General features: G+C 39.6%; 1 protein-coding gene across 5 annotated transcripts in view; it reads left to right on the top strand.

Annotated features, from left to right (window-relative positions):
• Positions 1 to 24,415, top strand: part of DST (dystonin) — a 313,438-nt gene that overhangs the window by 110,488 nt on the left and 178,535 nt on the right. For all 5 annotated transcript variants that reach the window (XM_075145250.1, XM_075145248.1, XM_075145253.1 and 2 more), the window contains 3 exons: positions 8,030 to 8,119; positions 11,004 to 11,081; positions 13,719 to 13,811. In XM_075145250.1, the coding sequence (XP_075001351.1) occupies positions 8,030 to 8,119; positions 11,004 to 11,081; positions 13,719 to 13,811 (261 nt within the window). The remainder of the gene's footprint in view (positions 1 to 8,029; positions 8,120 to 11,003; positions 11,082 to 13,718; positions 13,812 to 24,415) is intronic.

Genomic DNA, 24,415 nt, shown 5'->3' with positions numbered 1-24,415 from the left:
GACACATGCCACACGTGGCATCTGTCCCTTGTGCTCACTGAGGGCTGCCTGTAGAATGAAGGTTACTTTGGTGAAATAAATACTAAAGCTGGCTGGATATTTCTGTAACTTAAATTAATATTTTAGCAGCAATGGAGTAGATTAGAATTTTATGTTAGTAGATACCCATTTTTACTGAGCTGGTGAATCTACACAGCATGGGCTCCACTCAGATGGATTTGCTATTCCCAATATGCAAAGTTACAAGCAGCTGACCAAGGCTGTGTAAGTGTTAAAAATAGTGAGGGTAGTGCTGCGATGATGATGATGAATAAGCGGAATAGGACCCGTAGAGGTGTTCTGAGTGGCTGAACCAGTGTTGGCTGAAAAGAACCTTTCAGCCCATTACTTCAAAAAGACTTGAGATGTGTGAGCTGGGATGGAGACAAAATTTATTTTTTCCGTAGGAGGTGGAAAAGAAGGATTTTTACATTTAAGACATTTGGTTAAACTTGTCCTGTACAATAACGGTGTTTCATTTATCACACAACTACTGAAATCCAGAAAAGGACTCATGGATGTGCGTGTTTATGTCCTACTGTTTTATATACATGTAAGATTATGCACCTGCTTGCATACTTGCTGATTGAAGATTAGGAGAATATTGGAATGCATTTCACGAAATCAAGCATAGGAATATAAGAAGAGAAATGTAAGGACAAGATTTAGCAATGGCTGATTTTTTCTTTTCTTTTTTTTTTTTTTAAATTGAGCAACAGTATATTTACCTTAAAGCCATACAAGTATCTTTTTTTTATGAAGTTAGTTTATTAAGAGTTATCCAGAGACGTATGAAGCAATCGAAGGCTGGGGACAAAATGCAAAATAGAGTATGCAAAAGCAATGGGTTAATCGGACAATTGAGTTGACTGGAAGAGATGTGAAGGTTAATGTAAAAAAAAAAGAAAAATTATGACTGATCCAAGCTTATATACAAGGACAGGGCTTTAGAGGGGTGCAACACATGAAGTATGTTCGAATCACAAAGTTCTTGTGCTAATAGCGTGTAGAGCATTGCCCAGATGAGAAGGTGAAGGATGAATCCAAGGATGCAGCGAAGGATGAATTTTCAGTTAGGAAACATCTGTTACAAAGCAAGATCAGGGGTGTTGAACTGCTTTGGATGGGAGACTTGTTTAAAGGTGACTTGGTAAAAGTATTTTGAAGAAATGGCAAAGGGGCTTTATGAAATGGAGTAGCATTAGCTGTGCCTGCTATTTGCGAAAATTAATATCCAAAGTCAAACAGCTAGAAAATTACTCCTGAGTATGAAACAAAGAATGATTTATTTTCAGTGAACTGCAAGAAATGTTTCCTGCAGCGTGGATTATCAGACTGGCGAACAAAAGAAATAGTGAAAGTCAGTTTCGGACCACTGGACCTAAACCTGGATTGACCAGACTTTGCTTGCAAGTGAATAGGCACACAGAAGAGACGGAACACAAGTTTTCCTCTTGTGCCATCTTGCCGCTGGCCCTGGCTGCGGGCCCGGTGCTGTTGGACCGGGAGGAGCAGGTTGGCGTGTCCTGGGCGGTGGGTGTCCAGCACTGGAGCCTGTGTGCCTGCCCGGAGGTGGGGGAACAGCACCATCTGCAGCCAGCACTCTCTGCGCCTGTCCCCTGGGGGAAGCTGTGCCCGGAGGTCACTGTCGCAGCGCTAGCCAGTGATTAAATTCTGCCAGAACTTGTGCGCTTGTTTATTATGGGTGCATAATGGGTGCACTTTATTACAGGATTCAGTACGAAACAAAGATCATGACCACATGACTGTGTATTTACAGTTTGTTTTTTTTCTCCCAGAAATAAATTTTGAGTTTAAAGTAAGGAGATAAAATAACATGAGAGACTCAGGGGGAGGATGTCAATCTGCATGTGACCACTTCGGCTCCCTGATCTCTTGGCGTGACATCAGGTTGGCCATGGACCACGGCTCAGTGCCTTGCTGCGCCTTGCCGCCCGTTGGGATGGAAATTACCCGAGGTGGAGTGGCCCTGCGGCGTATCAAGCAACACTCGTGTGCTTTACATGTGGGAATCTAAGAAGTCTGTAGAGCAAAATAAGTAGTCTTGAAGATGTTTGAAGAAGCAGCCTTGTTTGGCAGATCAGTCACATGGGAATATTTTGACAAATCTGATATTTTGACAAATCTGATATTTTGACAATTACATGTTGCATGGATCTTGTTACAACTTGTTCAGAAATTTAGAGTGTTTCTCATAAATCATGCTGCATGTGTTGGCATAGTAAACCTTTATTTTTGTACATAAATACTACTTTTCATATGAGAGGTTTCTTTATTCTTTACTCATGGCATAGGTTTATTTGTTATGATGCAGTTAGACTTGCCAGTGTGATTCCTTGATTTTCAAAGGTGAAAGGACTAAAACAGACAAATTTTCAAAACTTACAGAAAACTGCTTCCTCATGACTAGAGCTTTTAATACAATTTAAAAACAAGCTTAAGTACATTTTTAGGAAGCTGAAACATTAGGGAAACTCCTCAAGATGTCAGGGTCTCATGCAGTTGCCACAGCAGTCTTTCAGCGGACTGAATACCGATGACATTTTCTGTGGAATAGTGTAATTATAGGAGCTCTTAACTATCTGCGTCTGTTATCTCGAAGAAAAGTGTTTTACTGTTGCTGAAGTGAATGGGAGTCTTAAGGGATCTTTTTTCCATGGCATTGAATCAGATTCTTAAAGAATAAATTTGAAGTTTATTGTGAAACTTGCGGTGGCATTGTGCCAGCTGTCGTTTGGACTTACCAGTGACCTCAGTGGTAATTAAGGCCTGTCTCTTTTTTTCCCCCAACACACCCGTTCCCATTCTAGCTTTTGAGCCTTATCCCATTTTCCTTTGGAAGAGTGGCAATGCTTTATGTCTTGTGCCGGGCATTTAATTAACTTCGCTTCCAGAAGCGAAGAAAGCGGCACTTGAAAAGACTTTCACAGGCTATGTGGTCTGAAAAGCCTCTGTTGGATCCGTAATATTATAATTCTTGATAATGCCTGGAGATGACACTGATTTTATAAAGGCTTGTCAGCTGAACTTCAGTTTTTCAAAATAAATGTAATTCAGATTTGATTCTAATTTTTGGCTGTTTTGGAAACTGTAAGAAAAGGTCTGGTTTGGCATGTTCTCTTAACAATCAATTCAGTGTAATTGTTACATAGATAAGGAGAATCCTGATGTTTTAGGAAAGATACTCGATTACAATAGTCTGCTTTCCTGATCCTGTAAAAAATGGGTAAGTTTGCAAGCGTGTCAGCACAGAACTCTGCCTTGTTTCCAAGCCCTGCAGCCTGCCAGGGCCGCGGCCGTTGCCTCACCTCCCTCAGGGAGCTCCTGGTGGCCTCCAGTACATGGGAGTTACTTCTAGTTATTCCTGCCTGATCTGATTATATACTCTCTCCTGCCTCTTTTGCCTTGACTCTAGATTCTGCAGCACATTCACATTTGTTTCTGCTCCTTCCTACACTATCTCGGTTGAGAATGTGGTCCCTTGCATTTTAGGTGCTACTTTGGAGTACGCTGTACCATAACATGAATGCGAGGTCTCCCTGCATATATGCTGGGTGTGCACAGAAAGGGCCACAACCCTATTTTCCTGCCAGATTTACTTCTGAATGAGAAAAAGGGGGTGATTCTTCTATGTTTTCATAGAGGTGTGGCAGCATTAGAGTGGCCTTCCTGCTGTACTCTAGCCTGTGCATCTTCTGTCCCTCCTTTTCAAGAGCAATCTGGTTTTGCTTGCAGAAGCACAAGGGAAACTCCTTGCCCCTTTACCCATACAAGCATAAGCAGCTTGTGGTTTTATTGTGTAAAACTATAGATTTTGTTCCAGTATCAGCACCACACGACTAATAATATCAAGAAAAATTTTAAGAAACAGGCTTGCTATGGAAGATGACTTGTTCTTTGCTGTGACGCATGGCAAAAATAGAGATCACTGTGTGCAGATGCAGTTCTGTAAGTGTGGACGTCTAGGGCTGTTTGAGATGTGTAAGGGTATTCAGGACAGACGTCTGTGGGGACTGCCTAGCAGGACTTGGGCAAACCTTAGTCATTCTGGAGAAGCAAGTGGAGGCCAAGTGGCATATCCCCTAAACATAAAACAGCGCTATAGGTGTGCGCCCAGGCAGCTGAATCTTGGCTTCGTTTTCTGTCGATGGAAATGAGAACCAGGCAGACTGAAGGCAGCCCACAAAGGAGGAATCCAAGCCTGGTGGGCCAGGGTCTTTAACTGCAGAAGCAGAATGGTACATGAGGCTGGAACCGATAGCAACTTGAGTGTAAGGACAACCAGATGTGTCAGTTGAACAGTACGGTAAAGCTATGCAAGTTATATGGGGTATTAGATTGCTGGCTTTCGGAGGTGGCAGCCATCTTTATGCTCTTCATTTGTCAAGTGCCTAACATGCTGGGGTCTGGGGGCAAGATTGCAGCTCTGTGACTGCTACAGTTTTAAAAGCTGTTTTTTACTAGTGGGAACGCAGATTCCCCAAGGCACTAGACTGCAAAGCTTAAGCTTACAGGAAATATTTCATGCTCATATCAAGGGGGATGGAGCTTTCCTTGCCACAAACATCATAGTATATATGCCAGAAGATGATCAGAAGATGAATCACCTCTGAAACAGTGCCTGCTCCCTGTCTCCTTTTGACTGATGAAGCCATTTGGGTTCTCTTGTTTAAGTTTTGTCAGATGCCCCTCAGCGTCTCCCACGTCTTCCTTAAAGAATCTCTTCTCATACCCAAATTATCAAATCTGCCATACTCACGTGGGTATATTGCAAAAAGTTGCCCGAGGCAGCATGTAGCCTACTTTGCAAGGTAGGGCTGACAATCCAATTATTTTATTGAAAAGCCACAAGAACCCTTAATGAAATGCCATGGGGCTCAGCAGATCCCACAGATCCATCCAGGAACCCCCATCTGCATCTAGTACTTGTGGTACTACGCGTTCTGAAGGAGGCTGAATGTGGCAGCAAAACAGCTATGAAATAGTAATATTTGTTTCTTGTGCTTTTGAAGATCTAAGAATTCATTATGTATGTGGAGAGATGAGACCTGCCCAGGTGGTAGTTTTGGGAGAGATGATTTTACAAGCTTTTCTCAAGTGGCAGTGTAGGATCTTTTAAGAAGCACAAGGTGCTCCTTTTAAAACAGTGATCTGCTGCTTTGAGTGAACACGCTTGCTGCACATTGGTTGCTCAAATACATCTTTTTAGGTGTACATCTGCTGCTCAGGATATTGGAATTTCCTTATTATAATGTCCTGTACCAGCATACCAACGTAGTATGTCCTAAGTAATTAATCCTCACAGTAATTGTCAGCCAATGGCAGAACTAAGACAGACATCTAAGGCGTACTGCTGGTTTTCCTGTTTTGACAGCTCTGTGCCACTTTCTTCATACACAGTATGAATTCATCTCTGAAGCATCTGTGATTTCTAGAAAGATAAATTGGGGAAGATGATTGTCTCTGTAATACTTTGGAAACCTCACAGTATAAGAAACAAACAGAAGGTCAACAAATGTGTGTTGTGAGAGACAGACCAGGAGGATAACAAAATTATCTTGCATCTAATGGAAAATAAAAGCAGGCATATTAGAAATGGTAGTATTTTCTCATCTGACAATTCAGATACCTGCACATTGGGCAACTCCCATGAGTTCTGTGTTGAAAAGAGTGCAGACATTGACTTGGTGCTGCACAGATAGTTCTTCAGCTGTGCTGGTGCAGAATCTTTTAGATGTACACCCCTTTCCTCTGCCCTTAACCTGATGTCCTCCTGTGACCCTGGCCACCAGCCTGCGCTGTGGATCTGCTCTGGCTTGGGATTCTGTGCTCCTGAGTGGAGAGCGGCACGTCCTGGCCAGAGGAGCAGGGAGGAGTAGGGAACTCTCTCACAGGGTTTTACTGTTTGTTTTTTTTTTTTTTTTTTTTAAAAAAAAAAAAAAAAGCCTACTTTCGTTTGAAAGAGTTTAGCACTCAGTTCGGCATAGTTCTTTGAATAGAAAAATAAAAAGTAACAGTTGTTTTGGGTTAAAAATTAAAGACCCTTGTACTTTTCATCTTTTAAGCATTTAGCATAATCAAATCTTGTATCAGGAGTTTTAATGATATCTTCATGGCTTCCCTTTTCTTTTTTTCACCACAGATACAGTGGGAGAACATCTGTTTCTGTTTCTTTGTTCAGCTTAACAGTACTTCAATATTACCAGATAATTTTTCTCTTGGAAATTTTTTAAATTAATTGCTTACAGGAGTTTTTTTAAAATCACAACTAGAATTAAAATTATATTATTATGTGTATGACCGTGTAAAGCTATGTATATATATGAGTGATGGTATGTATATAACTTGATTGCGTATGTAGAGTCTGTATAAACGTTTTGGAAAATATTATCAGTTGTAATTCCTTACAGAACAGTCTTCTAGATGACTTGTTCTGGCTAGTCTTCAGCACAAGCATAAGTATGCTCTGATATTATTTCCAGTTAAAATGATGGTCTTTGTAAAAACAGGTTGCAGGGTAATGTCATGCTTAAAAGTTGAAGTAAGAAAACCTGAACTAAAAAGCATTTATGAAGCTAATCATCAATATGGAGACAGTTATTTATTCAGCAGGATGGATCTAGAAATTCCCCCGAAAGTCAGGTAAACAGAGCTGTTGCATAAAGTCAAAGATCTGGGTCGATTCTTGTTGCCCTTGTCAGGCACACAGAGATGTTGGCAGTCGGGGGATTGTCCCATAGATCTCATATTGGAAGTATGGTTTGTCTGTAGTAGAGATGGTAACTTTAGAAGAAATTTCTGATGCCATATTTTATCCTCTGGAAGCTTAGGAAGTTTCTGATCTGGCGCCTCAATGGGAACGCCAGGGAACTGACATTAAACTGTAGCTGGAAAGCCCTCAACCTCTGCCTTGGCTGGCAATGTCAAAAATCTCTGCTTCCGAGAAATGAGGCCCTTTGTTTCACATTTAAAGAGCAGCTGGCTGAAATTGTTAAAGAAATTGCAGATAAAGTTATATTTGAGCTAAGTAAGCTAACGCTAAGAAGCAAGAAGTTGGTCTGTGGACAGACATCTCCCAGCTTTGTTGTGCCTGTCAGAAAAGTTAGAGCTTTCAGCTGTCCCTCTTCTCATTACATCTGCTCCCTCGCTCATGGTTGGCCTCACAGGGTCTGCTGGTTATCAACCCTTCTCAACCCAATTTAGTTGAAGGAGGTCAGCTGGCAAAGGCTGACCAACTATTGGGGGCACCATGGGAGCGGATCGGCTGGGTTGGTGACTGCTGGTGGTGGAGTGTTGCTGAGCTGTCGGGAGAGGTAACCTCTGCCACTAGCACGGCTGGTGGGAAGGGTTGCACGTGTCCTTGGCTGCACTAGATCAACCTAATGTCTTATTTCTTTGGTATGTTGTATAAGGTGGATGTGGGAGCCATTGGGAAAACTCACTAGGTATTGGGCAAAACATGTTGTTAATTGGTGGATGTACTTTGATTAGTAAGAAGTTACAGGCCGGAAAGTGTGTTAACTTTTGGCCTGACTCCAGTGAACTTGCATGCTGAGGATAACACATACGTCAAGACAGGATGCTGCTCTGTATACTTTTTTACAATTCTATTAGGTCTAGATAGTGTCGTCTGTAAGTGGTCGTTATTTAAGTCAAAATAGGTGAAGATCTGGTATCGTTTAAATTGTCAGATACTGATTTTGCGTTGCTATATGCATTCACTACCCGTAACTTCACACTATGAAATAAAATGTGATGGAACTGTGCGAGTGCAGACATAGATGTGAATTTTGCTGTTATAATTAATTTGGGTTTGCAAATTTGTCATGAAAGTGAATAAATTTGAAAAGCTATGCTGAGGTGTATCTGAGGTATATCTATATATTAAAAGATAACTGTCTTAATATGACTGTGAATGCTCTGGTATAAATGGGGATCTTATATTTTATTTTTGCATTTATCTGTGCAGGTTCGAAAGCATGTGAATGACCTATATGAAGACCTAAGAGATGGACATAACTTGATCTCACTTTTAGAAGTCCTTTCTGGAGACACCTTGGTAAGCTTTCAGATCAGAATGCAGTTGTTCCAGTTGTTATATATACATTTACTCTGTTTGTTAACTCTTTGCATACTGACTGCTGGAGATTTCTTTGATATTTTCCATAATCTGTGACTTGATACCAAAGACACAAGTTGTATTTCTGTTGGTAAAATATTCCACCGTGAATTCTGTGGGGGAATGCAATCTGTTCTCTTCATTTCTTGTGGTCAGTGAGACTTCCTTTCTTGTTAGGTTAATGTGCTATTTTTTCTGTTCTTCCCTTTTCTTTATAATTTTTCTTTTAACAAATATTGGATGCTTAATATCCCTTCACATTAAAGGGAGTAACTTACAAATAGCAAGGATAAAATGTCCCTGAAATTGTCTAACACACTCCTCAGGTGTCATTTCCTTTCTTTGTGAGCATTACTTCCCTTGCTTGGTATTTGTTCTCTTCATTATGTTCTTCTTTTCATGCTCTTCTTTTCATTTGTGGTCTGTCTTGTGTCTTTGCTGTCCTGTCTCCTGTCTGTTATATTCATTAGCCAAGAGAGCGAGATTTTTTGAAGACCTTACGGTTGGTGAGTTCAACAGAAGCATGCGCAAATGAACAGCATGAGGATGTGGAGGATGAGGATAAGGGGGTAGGTGCCGACCCCCATAACTGTACTAACGTAGTGTTTGAAGTGTGGTGTCTGCTAATGTAAATTCTTAGTTCAGTGTGCTGCAGTAGTGTGCTGTAGAAAGGACAAAAGAAGTCGCGTTGGTAAACCAGGATATGTATGCTTATAATGGAGGTATGGTAACGATAAATTTTTATTCAGCCTTTTTGAGAACAGCTAAAACGCAAAGGTTTAAGATTTCTACTTGTTTTCTTCCATTAAACTGTACAAAACCATGGTGCAAATGTGTACTGGACAACATTATCAAGACGTTATAGAACAATCTTTTTAAAAACAGTAAGTAGGGAAATACCGTAATTCCATCAAATCAAGATTTTTTACTTGCAATCGTTCTTGCCCACATACAAGTAATTTAGACAAAGCTTGAAGGCTCTCTGTAGTGAAGTCAATGGCAACAAGTTAATTCATCTTAATTAGAAGCATCAGTCTACTGCACCCATGATGTATGTGACATAATATTGGATAATATTTTGAAATGAAGTAATTTAGATGTGCAGATCTATTTCTTAGAATTTATCAAATGTAATAGTTATTATTTTTTTCAAAGCAGATACGCAAAGTAGAAGTTCACGACAGCTCTGTGTAGTGCCTTGGGTACTAAGTATACGGATTGTTTTCAGGGTTTATCTTTCTGGCAACAAATGCTGAATTATCATTTCACTGTATTTTAACTATCCAGAAGGGAAATATTTACTTATAAAGTGTAAAATGCTGAGTGCTTGTTAGTCCAAGTGAGCTGTTTCATGCCTTTGTAGACCTCGCATTATTAGCGTTTGCTAAAGCAACTTGCTGTCATAGGGCCCAAGCGTCTTCTTGGCTCCCCGTGTGTTGTGCTGCAGTTGTAATTTCAGTGGAATTTGTGTGCTTTTTTTCTGGGGCATAACATAACTCAAACTGCTGCATTTTAGCTGTACATTGAAACAAATATTTCCCCTCTGAGATGCTATACCTAAATATATAGTTTGGCATTTATTATACCCTCTTTGTTGTGGAAAACCAAGTTCCAGGTGTGCAGTCCTTCGTTCCATCCAGGGAAGCTACTCAGTAGCGAGGGCTGCAGGGCTTGATCCTGGGCTATTGGTATGAAAAACGAATTTGAAGGTTCTATAATGGAAATGAAAAATCTTTGTGTTTTAGTTTATGCTGCTTATTCAATTCCATTTTCCCATGTTTCCTTTTGGCAAGCATCTGATACTCCACAGGGGAAAAAAAAAAGGCAGTTGAGGAAAGCTTGGGCTTGTACCTGTGTGTTTCGCAGTGACTGTCTGAGGAAATACTCATATTCATGGCTGATCCATAGCAATTATAGTGGGCTTCAGTTTATTGCTGTGAAAGTTTGTGAAAAATCTGAAATAAGGAAGAAGAATAGAAGGATTTGGATATTGTGATGATATAAATTTAACTGCTTTCCCATTGCTGATCTGTGACAGCTAAGTATAGTATGCTTTTTCTGTGTGATTCTTCTTCTTGGTGATTTTACACTAACTGCATGCAGTTTTGCCATGTTTCCATTAACACACCACTCATGCTTATTTTACAGTTTCTTCTTGCTACTTTTGACTTTCCTTTGAGAAGAGCGACTTGTTAGGTTTTTTCACGCTTTATAATGTTCTACTCAAGTCAAGAGTTTAAACTTACACTCTAGGGCTGTATATATTGTATTACTCTGTTTGGAGGAAAGTATTATCTTTATTAGATACTTTAAGTAAATATGTATTGATATCATAATGATTATGCAGTCATACCATAAATAAACAACATTAAATCATAAAGTTGCTACAGAGGTAAGCTTTTCCATCACAGAGTTTACCAGAGCAACATAGAGGTCCATGACATTACTTATATTTTACTTTGCTTAATATACTGTAAATCTTTTATAAGAATGTATTGCAGTTTGTTTCTGTAAGTAGATTCCTGTAGGGCCTTTTTTAACCCTCTTGGCCTAAATAGTACTTTACAGGGAACAGCTATCAGCCTGAATGGATCAAAGTTGCAGTTTGGGACTACTGATCTCTCTTGCCATCCACTGTGCTAAAAAATTTCAACTATAGTTTTAAAAAAAAAAAAAAATTTTGTTAAAGTGCACTTTTCCACCAAAGGTATTGGCTTCATTAAAACTGTAGTGTTTCAAATATTTTACATGGTATCTTTTAAATCGGCCTGTTTATTCTTTTGTCTGACGAGAAAATCTCACAACTATTGTTTTCCAATTTTAGCCCCGAGAAAAAGGTCGGATGCGTTTTCACAGACTCCAGAACGTCCAAATTGCACTTGACTATTTGAAAAAACGCCAGGTATGGTGAAAATTTTAATAAAAAACGTTAATGAAAATTTTGTCACCTGTAGCTAATAAATAAAAGATGTGTCCTGCTTGGTCTTTTATGCATGTTGTGTAACAGCTGCTGGTGTAGGCTCGACTTGATCTTGTGCTTGAGATGGTTAAGCAAAGGTAACTTTACACCACCTTTCTCTGAGCAATAACATCAACACACTCCATGTGGTATATGATGTTAAAGAGGAGAAAATTATGGGTAAGGTCCTCAGGAGTTGCTTATAGTAGTTTTAACTGTCTTTCATGCTGCCCAGATACTAGCTGGTATGCAGTTTTGTTCACAATCTTAATTTTTAGTGCAAAACGCAGATTCAAACAATTCCTTTTTTTTAATTATATTTTGGGAAAACTTTCTCAACTCTTGATCCTGATGAAAGCAAAACTGGTGCCCTAGAAAGGCAGCAGAGTCACCTGGGCTGTGGAAGATTCAGGCTTAATTTCACCTTTAAGTATCTCCTTTAAGCCGAACACTTGAAACCCACACTGCTGGGTGGTTTTTCACTGCTGTGAGTTTCTTTCTGCTTTCTTTTAAACACTTACAGGATTCTTGCTTTCTCCCTTTGCAAAACAGCAATATTAAAAAAATGTCCAAAACATGGATAAGGAAGAAAAAACTGTACCTCCCTATCCATCCCATCCAAATGAGTTGACACGGGAAATCTGCTTTCTGATTGGTTTATTTATTTATTTATTTTATTTGCTACTTAAAAGGTTTGAAAAAATATGAGGTAGCAAACCATAGACAGATACTTAATTTGGTTATAAAAACAGATGTCTTTTCATATTTTGAGTGAAATTGCAAACTACCTTTCGGGCTACTGAGTGATGTGTGTGCACCGAGAACTCAATCCTGCTTCGCTGAGTTCAAAGTGAACTTTTCCTGTTAACCTAAGTGAGCCATTGAACAAATATGCTATGAAATATTGAGTCACCATCCCTGGAAGTATTTAAAAGACATGTAGATCTGGTGCTTAGGGACATGGTTTAGCGGGCATGGTGGTGTTGGGTTGACGGTTGGACTCGATGATCTTAGAGGTCTTTTCCAATCTTAATGATTCTGTGATTCTATGAAATGAATGGCTACTTGAAATGACAGTCACAACGGCATTTTTAAGCAGCCAGACCTCTGGTCTTGTGCTGCACCATGCTTTATTTATGCGTAACAGACTATGCATATTAAAACGCGGGAGGTGTAGGACATCAGGTCATCCTCATGTTTATGAATGTGCACATGTCATTGGAACCACAAGTCTCCGTCACGCAGCTGTCGATTGTGTTCTGACGATTTCTGTGCTCTCTTTAGCCTTGCAGTTTTGTGAAGATGGCTGTACTCTACTCTACAAAATGCTTGTAGGGCTTTGGTCTTCTTAGCAAATTGCCAGTGGGATTTGCATTTGGTTAAAGTTTCAGCCCCGTTAGGTGTTTCTAAACCGTATTTAGGAGGTAACTTGCTCAGGTTGGCTGTATAACCTCCAAATACAATGCTTTATTGTGATTGTAAGGCAGAGAGATCCTATATATTGATAATTTTGAAGCCTGACTTGGGAAAAAACAAAGAAAAAACCCGAAGATAAGGAGTATTTGACTATCTTGTAGAGTTTTGCCAAACACAGTTTTTATAATGCAGTGGGAGGAAAACATTTGGATTTGTTTTTAATTTCTTTTTTGAACTGTGGAATACACTCTCTTTCTTCCAGAAAGTGTTTTTGGTTTGGTTTTTTTTTTTTCCCTCCTAATAGTTAAGACTATATCTGCAGATCAAGAGAAGGACATGCGTTTGCTTGTGCGGTTGATAACAGAGTATATGTTAAAAAGCATGTGCATGTAACTTTACCAACATAAGTGTCAAATGCCTTTCAGCTGAGTCATCTTTAATTGCTAGGCTATATGGATACATAATACGTATGGAGAAATTAAATGTAATAATAAAATATGACAAAGAAAATAGAATTATTGAACTCACTCTGGATGTGAGTTTATTGGACTGGCAAAAATCTCAGCCTTTGTTTTAATCCTATTAACCATTTCACGTTTATAGCACTGTGAATGAGTACAGCAGCAGAAGCGATAATAATTTTGTCATTATTAAGCCATTGGTTATTTAAATGTGATACTTAATTTCTGGTTGTATGAAGCCAGACTCATGTTTTAGCAGGGCAGTTCTGCTGCTGAATTCTTGCCTTGGTGCAGGAAAGTGTGGGGAGGAAGAAAGGCAGTGATAGCTTCCCAGGTCTCAGCACAGCCCTGAGGCTGATTCACCAGTTACAGATCATCGTATTCTTGTTATCCTTTCCCCCTCTATCATCTTTCCCCTCTGACAAGGACCGAGGTGAAGCGTATTTGGCATGGGGAGCAGATCTGCCAGTGTAGTGACAGCTGAGGAATCTTCTCAGCTCGGCGTGGGTGGGAGAGGGCAATTCCTGGCGGGCCGCTTACAACCAGAATGCAATTCCTTTCTGATTTTAAGAATTAAAAAAAACCAACAGAGTAGGCTCTGGAAGTGAGTAATGCATCCTTTATAGTCATGCCTGTGTAATGCAGTATGTTTTTGTGGCATATTTATTTCAATTTTGTCTGTATTTTCTTTCCATGATGGCAGGTGAAACTGGTTAACATTAGAAATGATGACATAACAGATGGGAATCCCAAATTGACTTTGGGGTTGATATGGACCATAATTTTGCACTTTCAGGTAAGTCTAATTTTGCTTGACAGTATGTTTTTGGTCAGATTCTTGCGTACAGTTACAATGAATGTGTCAACTTAGACAGGCCTCTATAGGCTGTGCAAAAATACAAATTATGTCTCTTCTCTAATGTGTGTTTGAAGGTTTTGATGTTGTATCTTATTCAGTTGTATTCAGTGATGTAAACTGAATCTGAAGGTGTCATTTGTTTGATAATTTCCTGTCTGTGGAGTGAGAGAAAAATAGCCTGGGTTTTCAGCATCATTAATGACAATACTTGATGTATTCCCTCCAGTGTTTGGACAAACCAGTCTTGTTTTATACTGCAGACTTCTTTTGATGAGTATTAAAATATATTAAAAAGTTATCTTTCTTGATTCTGGATCTGAATTTCTCTGCTGATAGGAGTATGTTAGCAAGCACTACTCTCAGCCTTTTCGAGCAGTTCGTAACACTTCAGCATTTGTTTTTAGCCCCAGTGATGGTAACGTGGGTCACACTAGGTGGCACTCTGGTTGTTGTACACTGGTGGGATTGTGTACAGTATAATGCAGCCTTACAGTGTGTGGTGTTAAATTGCTCCTCAAAATGAGGCTTTCACAATGGCTGTGGCTGTAGATGATGTAATTCAGATGACAGATAATTCCCATTTAGTGACTGCAGCATTGTTAGCGATAAACTCCCTGCTGTGCAGGCATTTTAAATGATCAGAAAATTACATGATCATGCAGAAAAAGTGTGATTCACTTAGGAATATCCTGCACTAGATTTATGACTGGAAAAAAAATTTCTTAAAAAAAAAAAAAAAAACAAAACACAAAACAAAAAGGCTGCTAGGATTTAATTTGCCTTTCTGCAAATCCTAATGAGGAACAGAAGACATGAATAGGGCCAATGTGGCCCTGGTCTAAACAGGGTGCATGGTTTAGCCCAGGCCAGTGCACAGGGTAAAGGAGAAGCCACTAATTGCTCACCACTAGCAAGGACCTGAAGTTCCCTCAGCTCCTCCATGTCGTGCCAGTCTTTACTGTCGCATGGTTGTATGGGGAAAGCAAGATGGGCTTAAACATATTTAAGCATTGACCCACAGAATTAGGCAGTGATTGAATGTTGCTGTGTTTTAAGACATAAAGATTATTAACAACTTATTAATAGAAGCTGTTAGTGGAAATTAAACCTTTACTTGATGTATATTTTATCTTCCTGAACCTGATGAATAGGTTTTAGCAGAATGAAATTGTTAGTTTTTCTCACTAGTGGAAGCACAGGACATCTGGCACAATTTTGAGTGCTTATAAAAGGTGATGAAAGTTAGTGTTACTAGTTACAGCTGTAAAAAATGATGAAAAGGAAAAACATCTATATAAAAGTAACTAATTTAGGTGAGCTGGTGTGACAAGGATTTTCCCCTGTAAGGTAGTCAGTTCCATATGAAATATGTAGAAGCATTTAAATTGTCGCTGAAACATACTTGCTTCACTCTGATCTGACCCCCAATAACTACCAACTAAATGTCTACCGATACAATTCAGATTATGCAGATCTGTCAGAATAGAATATTATAATTCAGTTGGAAGGGACCTACAACGATCATCTAGTCCAACTGCCTGACCATTTCAGGGCTGATCAAAAGTTAAAGCATGTTGTTAAGGGCATTGTCCAAATGCCTCTTAAACAGTGACAGGCTGGGGGCATCGACCACCTCTCAGGGAAGCCTGTTCCAGTGTTTGACCACCCTCTCGGTGAAGAAATGCTTCCTAAGGTCCAGTCTAAACCTCCCCTGGTGCAGCTTTGAACCATTCCCACGTGTCCTATCACTGGATACCAGGGAGAAGAGCTCAGCACCTCCCACTCCGCGTCCCTCCTTGGGAAGCTGTAGAGAGCAATGAGGTTGCCCCTCAGCCTCCTCCTCTCCAAACTAGACAAACCCAGAGTCCTTAGCCGCTCCTCACAGGACATGCCTTCCAGCCCTTTCACCAGCTTTGTTGCCCTCCTCTGGATGCATTCAAGGACCTTCACATCCTTCTTAAATGGTGGGGCCCAGAACTGCACACCGTACTCAAGGTGAGGCCGCACCAACGCTGAATACGGCGGGATAATCCCCTCCTTTGACCTGGTGAAAAGGTCATGCTGTGGCTGGTTATGCTGTGTTTGATGCACCCAGGATGCAGTTTGCCCTCTTGGTGTGCTTTCATTTTTTCAAAATAGTATCTTAAAAAATCAGTGTTAAAATAATTTTAAGAATGAGTAGTGGTTCTTGGACTAAATATTGAGCCTCATTAGTAAATATGAAATAACTGAAGAACAGCATTTTTTAAAAAATACTTTCTGTCTTTTTACTATTAATAGCTGCAGTACCTACACTGAATGCAGAACGGATTTGTAAGGTGATGTAAGAGACACCCTCTGTACTAGCCTGGTATTTGCCTATATGCCACTTCTTTTGAAGTATGTGGCAATTTGGTGTCATTTGACACCCATACATGGCCGATTCGGGCTCAGAATATATGAGGAAGTTCAGAAGAATGTGTGTACTTACACCTCATATTTTTTTGTCTTCACTTAGATGTTGAATGAGGGAAAAATCTGAACAGAAAAGCCTAACAGCAGAGTCTTCACAAAGGGATGAAGCTTCATGATAACAACTGTGTTTATGCATGGAGTAGTCCTATAGATATTGGGAAAGTTGTGATGAGATTCAGTTTGAATTTAAGACACCTAAATCCGGGTGCTTATGGGGAGCTGTGTTCATATGCATTGTGTCTAAATTGTCCCTATAATCTGATAATCTGCGTGATACAGGTTTAGTCTATACAGCTAGTATATCCTAGAGAGTGAGTCAACTAATCAGCTACTAGAGGCTCACTCCATTTGACTAAACATAAACATCTGTGTTGTTGGAGATTTATGAGACACCTGTGTCTCCACGAGTACGAGAAACATGACGTAGGTCTTATGGGAAACCCCCTATCATCTGGGAAGAGACAGATCAGGCAGAATAAACTGCATCTTAAATGGTGGTAAACATGTTTAGCAACAGATTTGAGGCCTGGAGGGCCAGCCAATGCAGTGGGTGAGGTTAGTGGAGCAATTCAGATCACTTGCAGTAGGTGCCTAGAGCACCTATTGAGCTATTCAGTTGTCCAGCACAGGTGCTTAGTGTGATCTAAGATGACACAGCATATCCAGTAGCATATGCCATGGGAAGCAAGTTTCCTTAGGTCCTGTGGTGTATCTGCTATCCCCATGTAGATATCTCAGATAGTTTTAAGTGTCTCAAATGTTATAGATGGTCAATTGACTTTCTTCTTATGTCTCTACTTCAGGGAATGAAACATTGCTGTTCAAGATCAGTTGATTGTAATAACTAGATCTCCAGGGCTTTTGATTCAGTTTCCTAAAGACAGGTGGCATTTGAGTGACATCTGAGGTGTGCTAGAGTATCCAGGACATGCATGTAGAATTCTCTGGTGAGACACCAGATCTATGAGACCCCCATGCTCTTCTAGACCTGCAGCTGGAGTCCAGCTAGAATATAGCAGGATATCTCAAAGAGCTCTAGAAGCCCATGTTTAGGAAACTAAATCCTGCCTCCACTGGATAAAATGGTCTTTTCAAGACCTAGCCAGCATGTAAACACGTATATGTAGACACCTACATTGAGGTGTCTTAATCTGAACTACCCCTTAAATTTCCCCAGCCTTTGCAGAAGTAGTTAATTTCTCAGTGAGTCTAAGGAGCTGTTTGCTGTGTGGTGTTACTGCCTCTGCTCCATCATTTATGTGTATTCTAATAACACTGCAACCTGGGAGGCAGTCAAGATGCCACGGATTTTTTTTTTTTGGCTGTTGTTTGTGGCTTCTTGTTTTTCTGAGTCATGGCACTTATCTGGAGGATAATATTTCCTCAAAATAGAAAATCCTTCTGAGTATTGGAATGGATTTAGGAATGATTTAGGGGAAAGACATGATGAACAAAAATAAAAGATGATACGCATTTGAGGATTATGTTTCTCTTGCATCTGAAATATGTCTAGAGATGGTTATGGCTTTGTGACTTGGTACGCATAATTAGATAAATATAAATATTGTTTTGAGTTACACCACTGACTTTTGCAGCTGCACAAGTCCAGAAATTGTACATTCTTCTGTGTCCCAAGTAATTACATATAAGAGAAAAGATGGAATGGGAAATACGGTGGTTTATTGAGTTGAGTATGTTAGAAAATAATTTGTCCTGTGGGTATTGAAAATCCCCGAGACATGTATGTTATTAGGATTTAGGCAAACTTTCAATGTATGCATTTCACATGCTTTTAATAATATGTTTTTAATAATATAAAAATTCAGTTTCATAATGCAATAACTACTGTAAATTATTTTCCTGGCACCTGTAGAACATGCTAAATCAGATTACAGTATTTTGTATAATTATAGACTGTATATATAAATATCCAAATTAATACTTGAATGGACTCCTCCTTCAACACCCAATACGTTTTCACTGATGACACTGGAGATGAGCTATAAATGAAAGCAGAATTTGGCCTCAGTAAGTAACCACAATTTTAGTAAGATAATTTCTGTGAAAATTGGTGATAATTTCTTTTCAAACCACTGCAAACATTCTTTAATTTAACAAATGTTAAATATTTAAAAAGATTTGCAGTTGGCTGAAAAAACCATGCCAAAACAAAGCAAAACCTGAAACTTTAAACTTCGGGCATCCAAAATGAGGCCTTTGTGAACTCAGACCTTAAAAAATTTCTGGAGCTTCTAAGTCATGACTCAACAGACTTTTTCTATTTCAGTTTCATCATCATTTTGCAGCTCAGGAGCTGCTGAGAAACACTTTTCCTTCCACCCTCCCCAGCTCCCTGCTGTCAGGCCTCTTTGCAGGGCGCTGCTTTTCAAGGCTCAAGTCAGTAACTTCTTTGTCCAGATGTTGCAGAACCATCCAGCCCCCTCTGGCCGGACGGGTGCTTTCTCTCAGGCCTTCTTGGGGCACATGTAACCTCTTCACATTTCCCTTGTCAGCCAGCAAATACATTTTTGCTGCTGGCTCCCCATAAGCCTTCAAGCAAAATTCATTCTTTATCAGGCAAGGTAGGAAGGGTGGATTTGTTTGTAGATGACTTGGCTGAGATAAAGGACGGCTACCCAGCTGTTTCTCAAGTTCCTGATACTCTTTACCACAGTTAGGTGTTCAGAGCCTGAAATGCAGGTAGTGATTTTGAAGCACTCTTGCGTTGGTCATGAAGGCTGTGGCCTTCATACTGGGTGGCCAGAGGAGAAGATGGCTCAGCTGTGGTGGCTTATTCCAGTAAATGACGTGCAGAAGGCAGAGGAATAATGGGATGTTCTGGGATCTGTGCATCTTCTTCTGCTTCAGCTGCTCTGCTGTTAAATCCGTGATGGGGTCACCATACAGGAGACATGCTGCCTGCTTTCCTCCTCTGTTTCCTGAGGTGGCAGCGTGGAGTTGAGAGAGCTGGGTCTGGCCTTCACTCACCGTTTTCCTGGCACCTATTTCTGCTGGGAGCAGCTGGCTGGCAGCAGCTGGCTCTGAAGCTTGCCTCTGGGTCTTGCTGGAGCCATGGGTCTTGGAGCCCAAGGACTGAAGTTTAATCTGCCTCTGCTTTAAAATGCCTAGAACAGTTCAAGGTCTGATCTTCTCAATGATTTAAAGATGGAGCTATGTGGCCAGTTGTCTAATCTCTGACTGTAAGTGGTCATAGGGTGAAATGTATTCCACCTGGGAGCTGCAATTCCCAGTGATTAGCCATTACAGCAGACCTATCATTCAGCATGTGATGGGGTATATTCTTCCTGTATTTTATTGCTCAGCTGAGCTCCTAGTTATCTCTTCTTGAATTCTTCAGCAATTTTAAAAAAAAGAATTGCTAACTCTCAGGTAAGAAAATGAGTGTGGAGTTTTTGGAATTTCTGGGACTCATCTGAATCACAGCAAGGACAAGGGGCATTAAGGCTCATTGCAGAGTCATATTTAGACTTTATCTCTACAAAGGGTGGGATATCTGAAGCAGGATAAGATTTATGAGCAGTTAGCTCATCCGTTTGATTATCTTTGTCCTTAATCCTATAAAACCATCAACAAGGAACAAATTCCTCTTTTTGTAAGCCTCTCACTGGATATAAAAGCTCTCCTGTTCAGGGTCATGACTTTTGGTACCTCAATGGTACCTGACAGCTGAACAGCTCTTTCAGATTTTGAGCGGTGGTTGCCAGGACAGCTCAAACAGTTCCAAATGTAACTTTTGTTATACTGTGTGCTGGCAAGCCTTTATTTTTTGCCATGTTCTCTATCTTGTGCTGCTTTAAATTTCACTTTCTCTTTGGCTTATGTTTATCTCTGTCATTCTACATGTGACCTTTGTGCTGTGCAACAAAATACTTGCTGATTACCTGGTATGCTGTTTTAGTACCATGGAATGACATGTCCCGTTTATGCTAAATGCTCCATTGCTTTTGCTGTGTTGCATAAACAACAAAAAAAAAAAGAGAGGTGAGGGATCTTTGGTGCAAAACTACCTGAAATGCATTCCTAGTAAGCTTTTGATCGTGTTATTCTAGGATAAAAGATACCAGGCGCGGTTTGATTGACAAAGTGGAATATCTTTCCTTTACTACATTTGCTAACTATATGAAACCAATGATAAAGCATAAATTAGCAGTGTACATGGGATGAATGGTCTCAGCATTTTGTAGACTAATAAATACACAGGTGTTCAACAACATTGCCACTTTAATGTGTAATACACCTGTCCCACGTTAAAAGCATAATGCATTTCACAGTCACAGACGTGCTTGACAAATTACAGAAATCTATGGTTAAATGCAAACTCATACAAATCTGCATGAGCTATTTCATGTCTCGATGTTAATCTTTTGTTTGCCATGTCTTAATGTTAACCTGTTGTTTGTGATTAAGCAGCGTCTAAGATCAAATTGCAGACAAGTGTTGGTCTAATCCTTTGTTCATGTTATACTACTTAAGGTTTTATGTGCCAGAAAAAGTCTTTTGCTAATCTCCCCTTAAAACTTTCCAGCATTGGTGGGTATAAATTTGTATCTTCGGGTTTTTTGGTTTTTTTTTTTTAAAAAAAAAGAAGAAAAGAAACACAACAGTCCATGATACTATTTTTAACAGCTTCTGTCATCTGGATCTTTGGCTTTAGCCAGTGCTGAGCTTCCATTTGGGTCTAGTCAGGTGTCTGAGACAAAGCCCTTGGTGCGGTGAGGTCTTCAGTAAGTTGTGGTGGTTCTCGTAGGCTTCAGTGGTAGTCTGTTTTGATGCTTAAGAATATCATGTTTCTTTGCTCTAGCGGACAAGTTTTAGAAGAAATTTCAATTTCCCTTTTCTGAATCTCCAGTTTAATTCTGTTGTCTCTGTCTCTTTCCTTGCGGAGACCAAAGTTACGACTTTATAGAATTTCAATTAATGGTCACTTTGTCTTTAGTTACTCGTGCTTTCATTTATCATCTTCCCTTAACATGGAATATGATTTTGCTTAGGTTTTTTTTATACAAATGCAATTTGTCAATTCTTTTATCCTTGATCTTTTCTTTGGTTCAAGAGCATAAGTGACTTATAAAGTTAAAGTGACTATAAAGTTACTTTTTGGTTCATGGAAGAACAAGGAACAGCAGAAAAAATTGTTAATGGAGAGGTGATAGCCTTCTCAGGAACAGCTGGTAAGTATTGCTAAATTGGTTATTAAGTGTCAAAAATACATATTTCTTACCTATTTTTAGGAAGATAAAGGGCACAAATACTACTAATAACCTGTAGAGATATATTTGGAATGCATTTATTCCTAGCTAATAGTTAGAAATGGTTAAATTCTAGGAATAGATGCAGATATACCCTGTGCATTTAACTAAATTGACCTGGAATATGCAGCAGTAAGTCAGGATTGTTGGGAGCACTGAGCTCGTAACCAGTGTTTCAGAACTGATTCTTGTATTTTTGCTGCCTCAGTTTTTTAATTCCACTTCAGAAGCACCTAATTTTCTGAAAAAGTGAATTACCTACTCTTAAGGAAAAAAAAAAAAAAATCCAGATTTAAGGTATATATGAAAGAGGATGTGCAAAATCAGAGACTTTCTAAATTACTGTTTACATTACAAAATACAGATTGTCAGCTGTAAAATAGCAATATGTGTTTCTTCTGACCTATCTTGTATTAGATTTGATTTGACATTTTTATGACAGAGTGACACCAATTCTAACAGGAGTTTTGAAATAACAGAGAATGCTTTAGGGATGTTTTCTATGAAAGAAGAAGAATATGATATCATGCTGATTGTTAAACACGTAAACAGTTTAAAAAAAAGTATATACTTTTATATACTTATAGTATATTACTCCATTAAAACTCACATAGTCTAATATAATATAAACACCTACTTTGGAAAGAAACATGTTAGCATTGTGCCTGTATGTAGTTGCCTGTCTATCAGTGGTAGAGGGTATTTTGTAACAGCCTTCTAGTCCCTTAGTGTTATGGTATAAAATTTTCTAAGCATTACTGTCAAATTTTACCCCAGTGGCCTGAGAGTGGTCAGCAATGAGCATCTGTATTCTTGGAAATTCTTTGGAGGCTGATCCTACGTCTTCGCTGTATTATTCATTCTAGATCCTGTCAGTAAAATGTCATAGAATGCTTCAGTGGAACTGGCCCCTGGGGATAAAGTCTCTGGGTTTCATTATTGCAATTCCTTTTCAAATAAACAAGGGAAACTCAATGGTAACACCTGATAATGCTTGGCAAGTCACTTGGTAGTTCTTTCTCAGCATGAGAAACCATGCACATCTACCCCTAACTGATGCGTGTTGGTTTTAGAAGGTTTTGTATATTGGTAACAAAAATGAAGCTGAAGCTGTATTTTTTAAAGCAAGTATGTTGGTGATTAGACTTGCTTGCATTTTAATGGTTTACATTTCTACCTAGTTTTCATGTGTAGTTAGATGCTTCTTGGCTGTTACATTCAGAGCTACACAGAGATGCCTACAGAGGAGGATGAAGCTCCATTTTTATAAACAGTAACTTTGTGGACAGTTTTCTAGACAGACTGGCTCTTAATGATTTGTTTCACCTTTATATGCCAGAAGGTTTAAATCTGCTGCAAAGTTCCAGCCCCCAGTACACAGCACCACTGCCCTGAGCAAGCTCTTATGCTTGTATGATAGTAGTGAAGCAGCAGGTTATTTATAGCTGACGAATCAGTGAAATATCACATCAGCTGCTATGAAAACTCCACATGCAAATAAAAATTTGACCCCCAACAAGCTGTCAGAACAATCTCTGATCCTTCACTTCAAGCTTCCCTTCTGTGGATCATTGGATACGTAATAAAAGCATAGGAAGTGCAAACCAAATCTGCTAACTAAATCCCTGCTATTTGCTGCGCTGCTTGCTTTTGGATTTGGAATGTAGCTAATAGTTTCAAAGGTTACTACATATTTTTCTACTTTATCTTGCTCAAGTTACTAAATGAAACGGGAAGTTAAAATGCATGCGAGAATTTTCTATTGCTCATAAATGCTACGTCATCTCTGTGAAAGGCCATCGGCATTACAGCCCAACGTTGAAGCAGTGATGTTTATTTAAGAGGATTGGAGGCCAGAAATAAGCCACAGTGTCTAATCAGACACAGGCCCTGCCTGGGCACCGCGCCACAATGTTTATTGCGTGTGCATTTCTCATAAGCAAAATGGCTACGTACTGAGGAGGATGGACATGAAGTCTGGAAGAAATTACGGTGCAAACGGCAGTTCTTAACTTTCTGAAGAGGATTTAAGTGTATGTAAATATACTGGAATGAATGAGCCTGTGCGACTGTGAGTTACTGAAAGCCAAATGGGGAATGTCTGTGGATGTGTGAGGGCTGAAAAGGAAGAACAGTGTTTAGACCCTGCCAAAGCTCCCTTAAGTCCAGCTAAACATTCCCCTGGAAGAAAATATTTCAGAAGAAAAAGGAGAAAGGAATCAACCGACGAGGGACCAGATTCAGTACAGGTTAAAGAAAATGAAGAAAAAAGCCAGTATGAAGTGAGGGTTTCAGAAAACACCGAGAATTGTCCTAAGGGTGTGGAATTGGCTGATTCCTTCCCCCGGAGAGCGACAGTGGCTGGTAACGCTCTGCCCGTGAGTACAGACCTTTCGGCTGATCTTGTTGAAGCAAAAGTTTTACTGGGTGAAACAAAGAGTGATTCTCTTTGTGGGGGCAGTTTTCATGGTGATAATCAGAGGCTCACCAAGTCTGATGAAACAGAGACGTGGTTAAAGGAACAAGACAAGAGGAGTTCAGAGAAATGCTGCACATGGAAAAGGAAATACTCGGAGGATAGCAACAGGAGAGAATTAGCATTCCTGAAGAAACCTAGTGGTCTTTGTTATGGAAAAGCAGCCAGCTTGGATTCTACTATCCACATTTTAGGCAGACAATGTGAACAAACTGAGTTAAACATAACTTCTTGCAGAATCGTTGAAGATGTCCCAGAAAGCAATAAATCTGAAAAGTTGCATGACTTACTTTCTGAACGCAAAAATGATCTGCTGCTTGAACAAAAGAGGTTTTATTCTT

Source organism: Calonectris borealis, chromosome 3 (genome assembly GCF_964195595.1).
Source record: "Calonectris borealis chromosome 3, bCalBor7.hap1.2, whole genome shotgun sequence".
NCBI classification, from domain to species: Eukaryota; Metazoa; Chordata; class Aves; order Procellariiformes; family Procellariidae; genus Calonectris; species Calonectris borealis.
The sequence above is the reverse complement of the archived record's forward strand: the minus strand, read 5'-3'. Positions and strand labels throughout refer to the sequence as shown.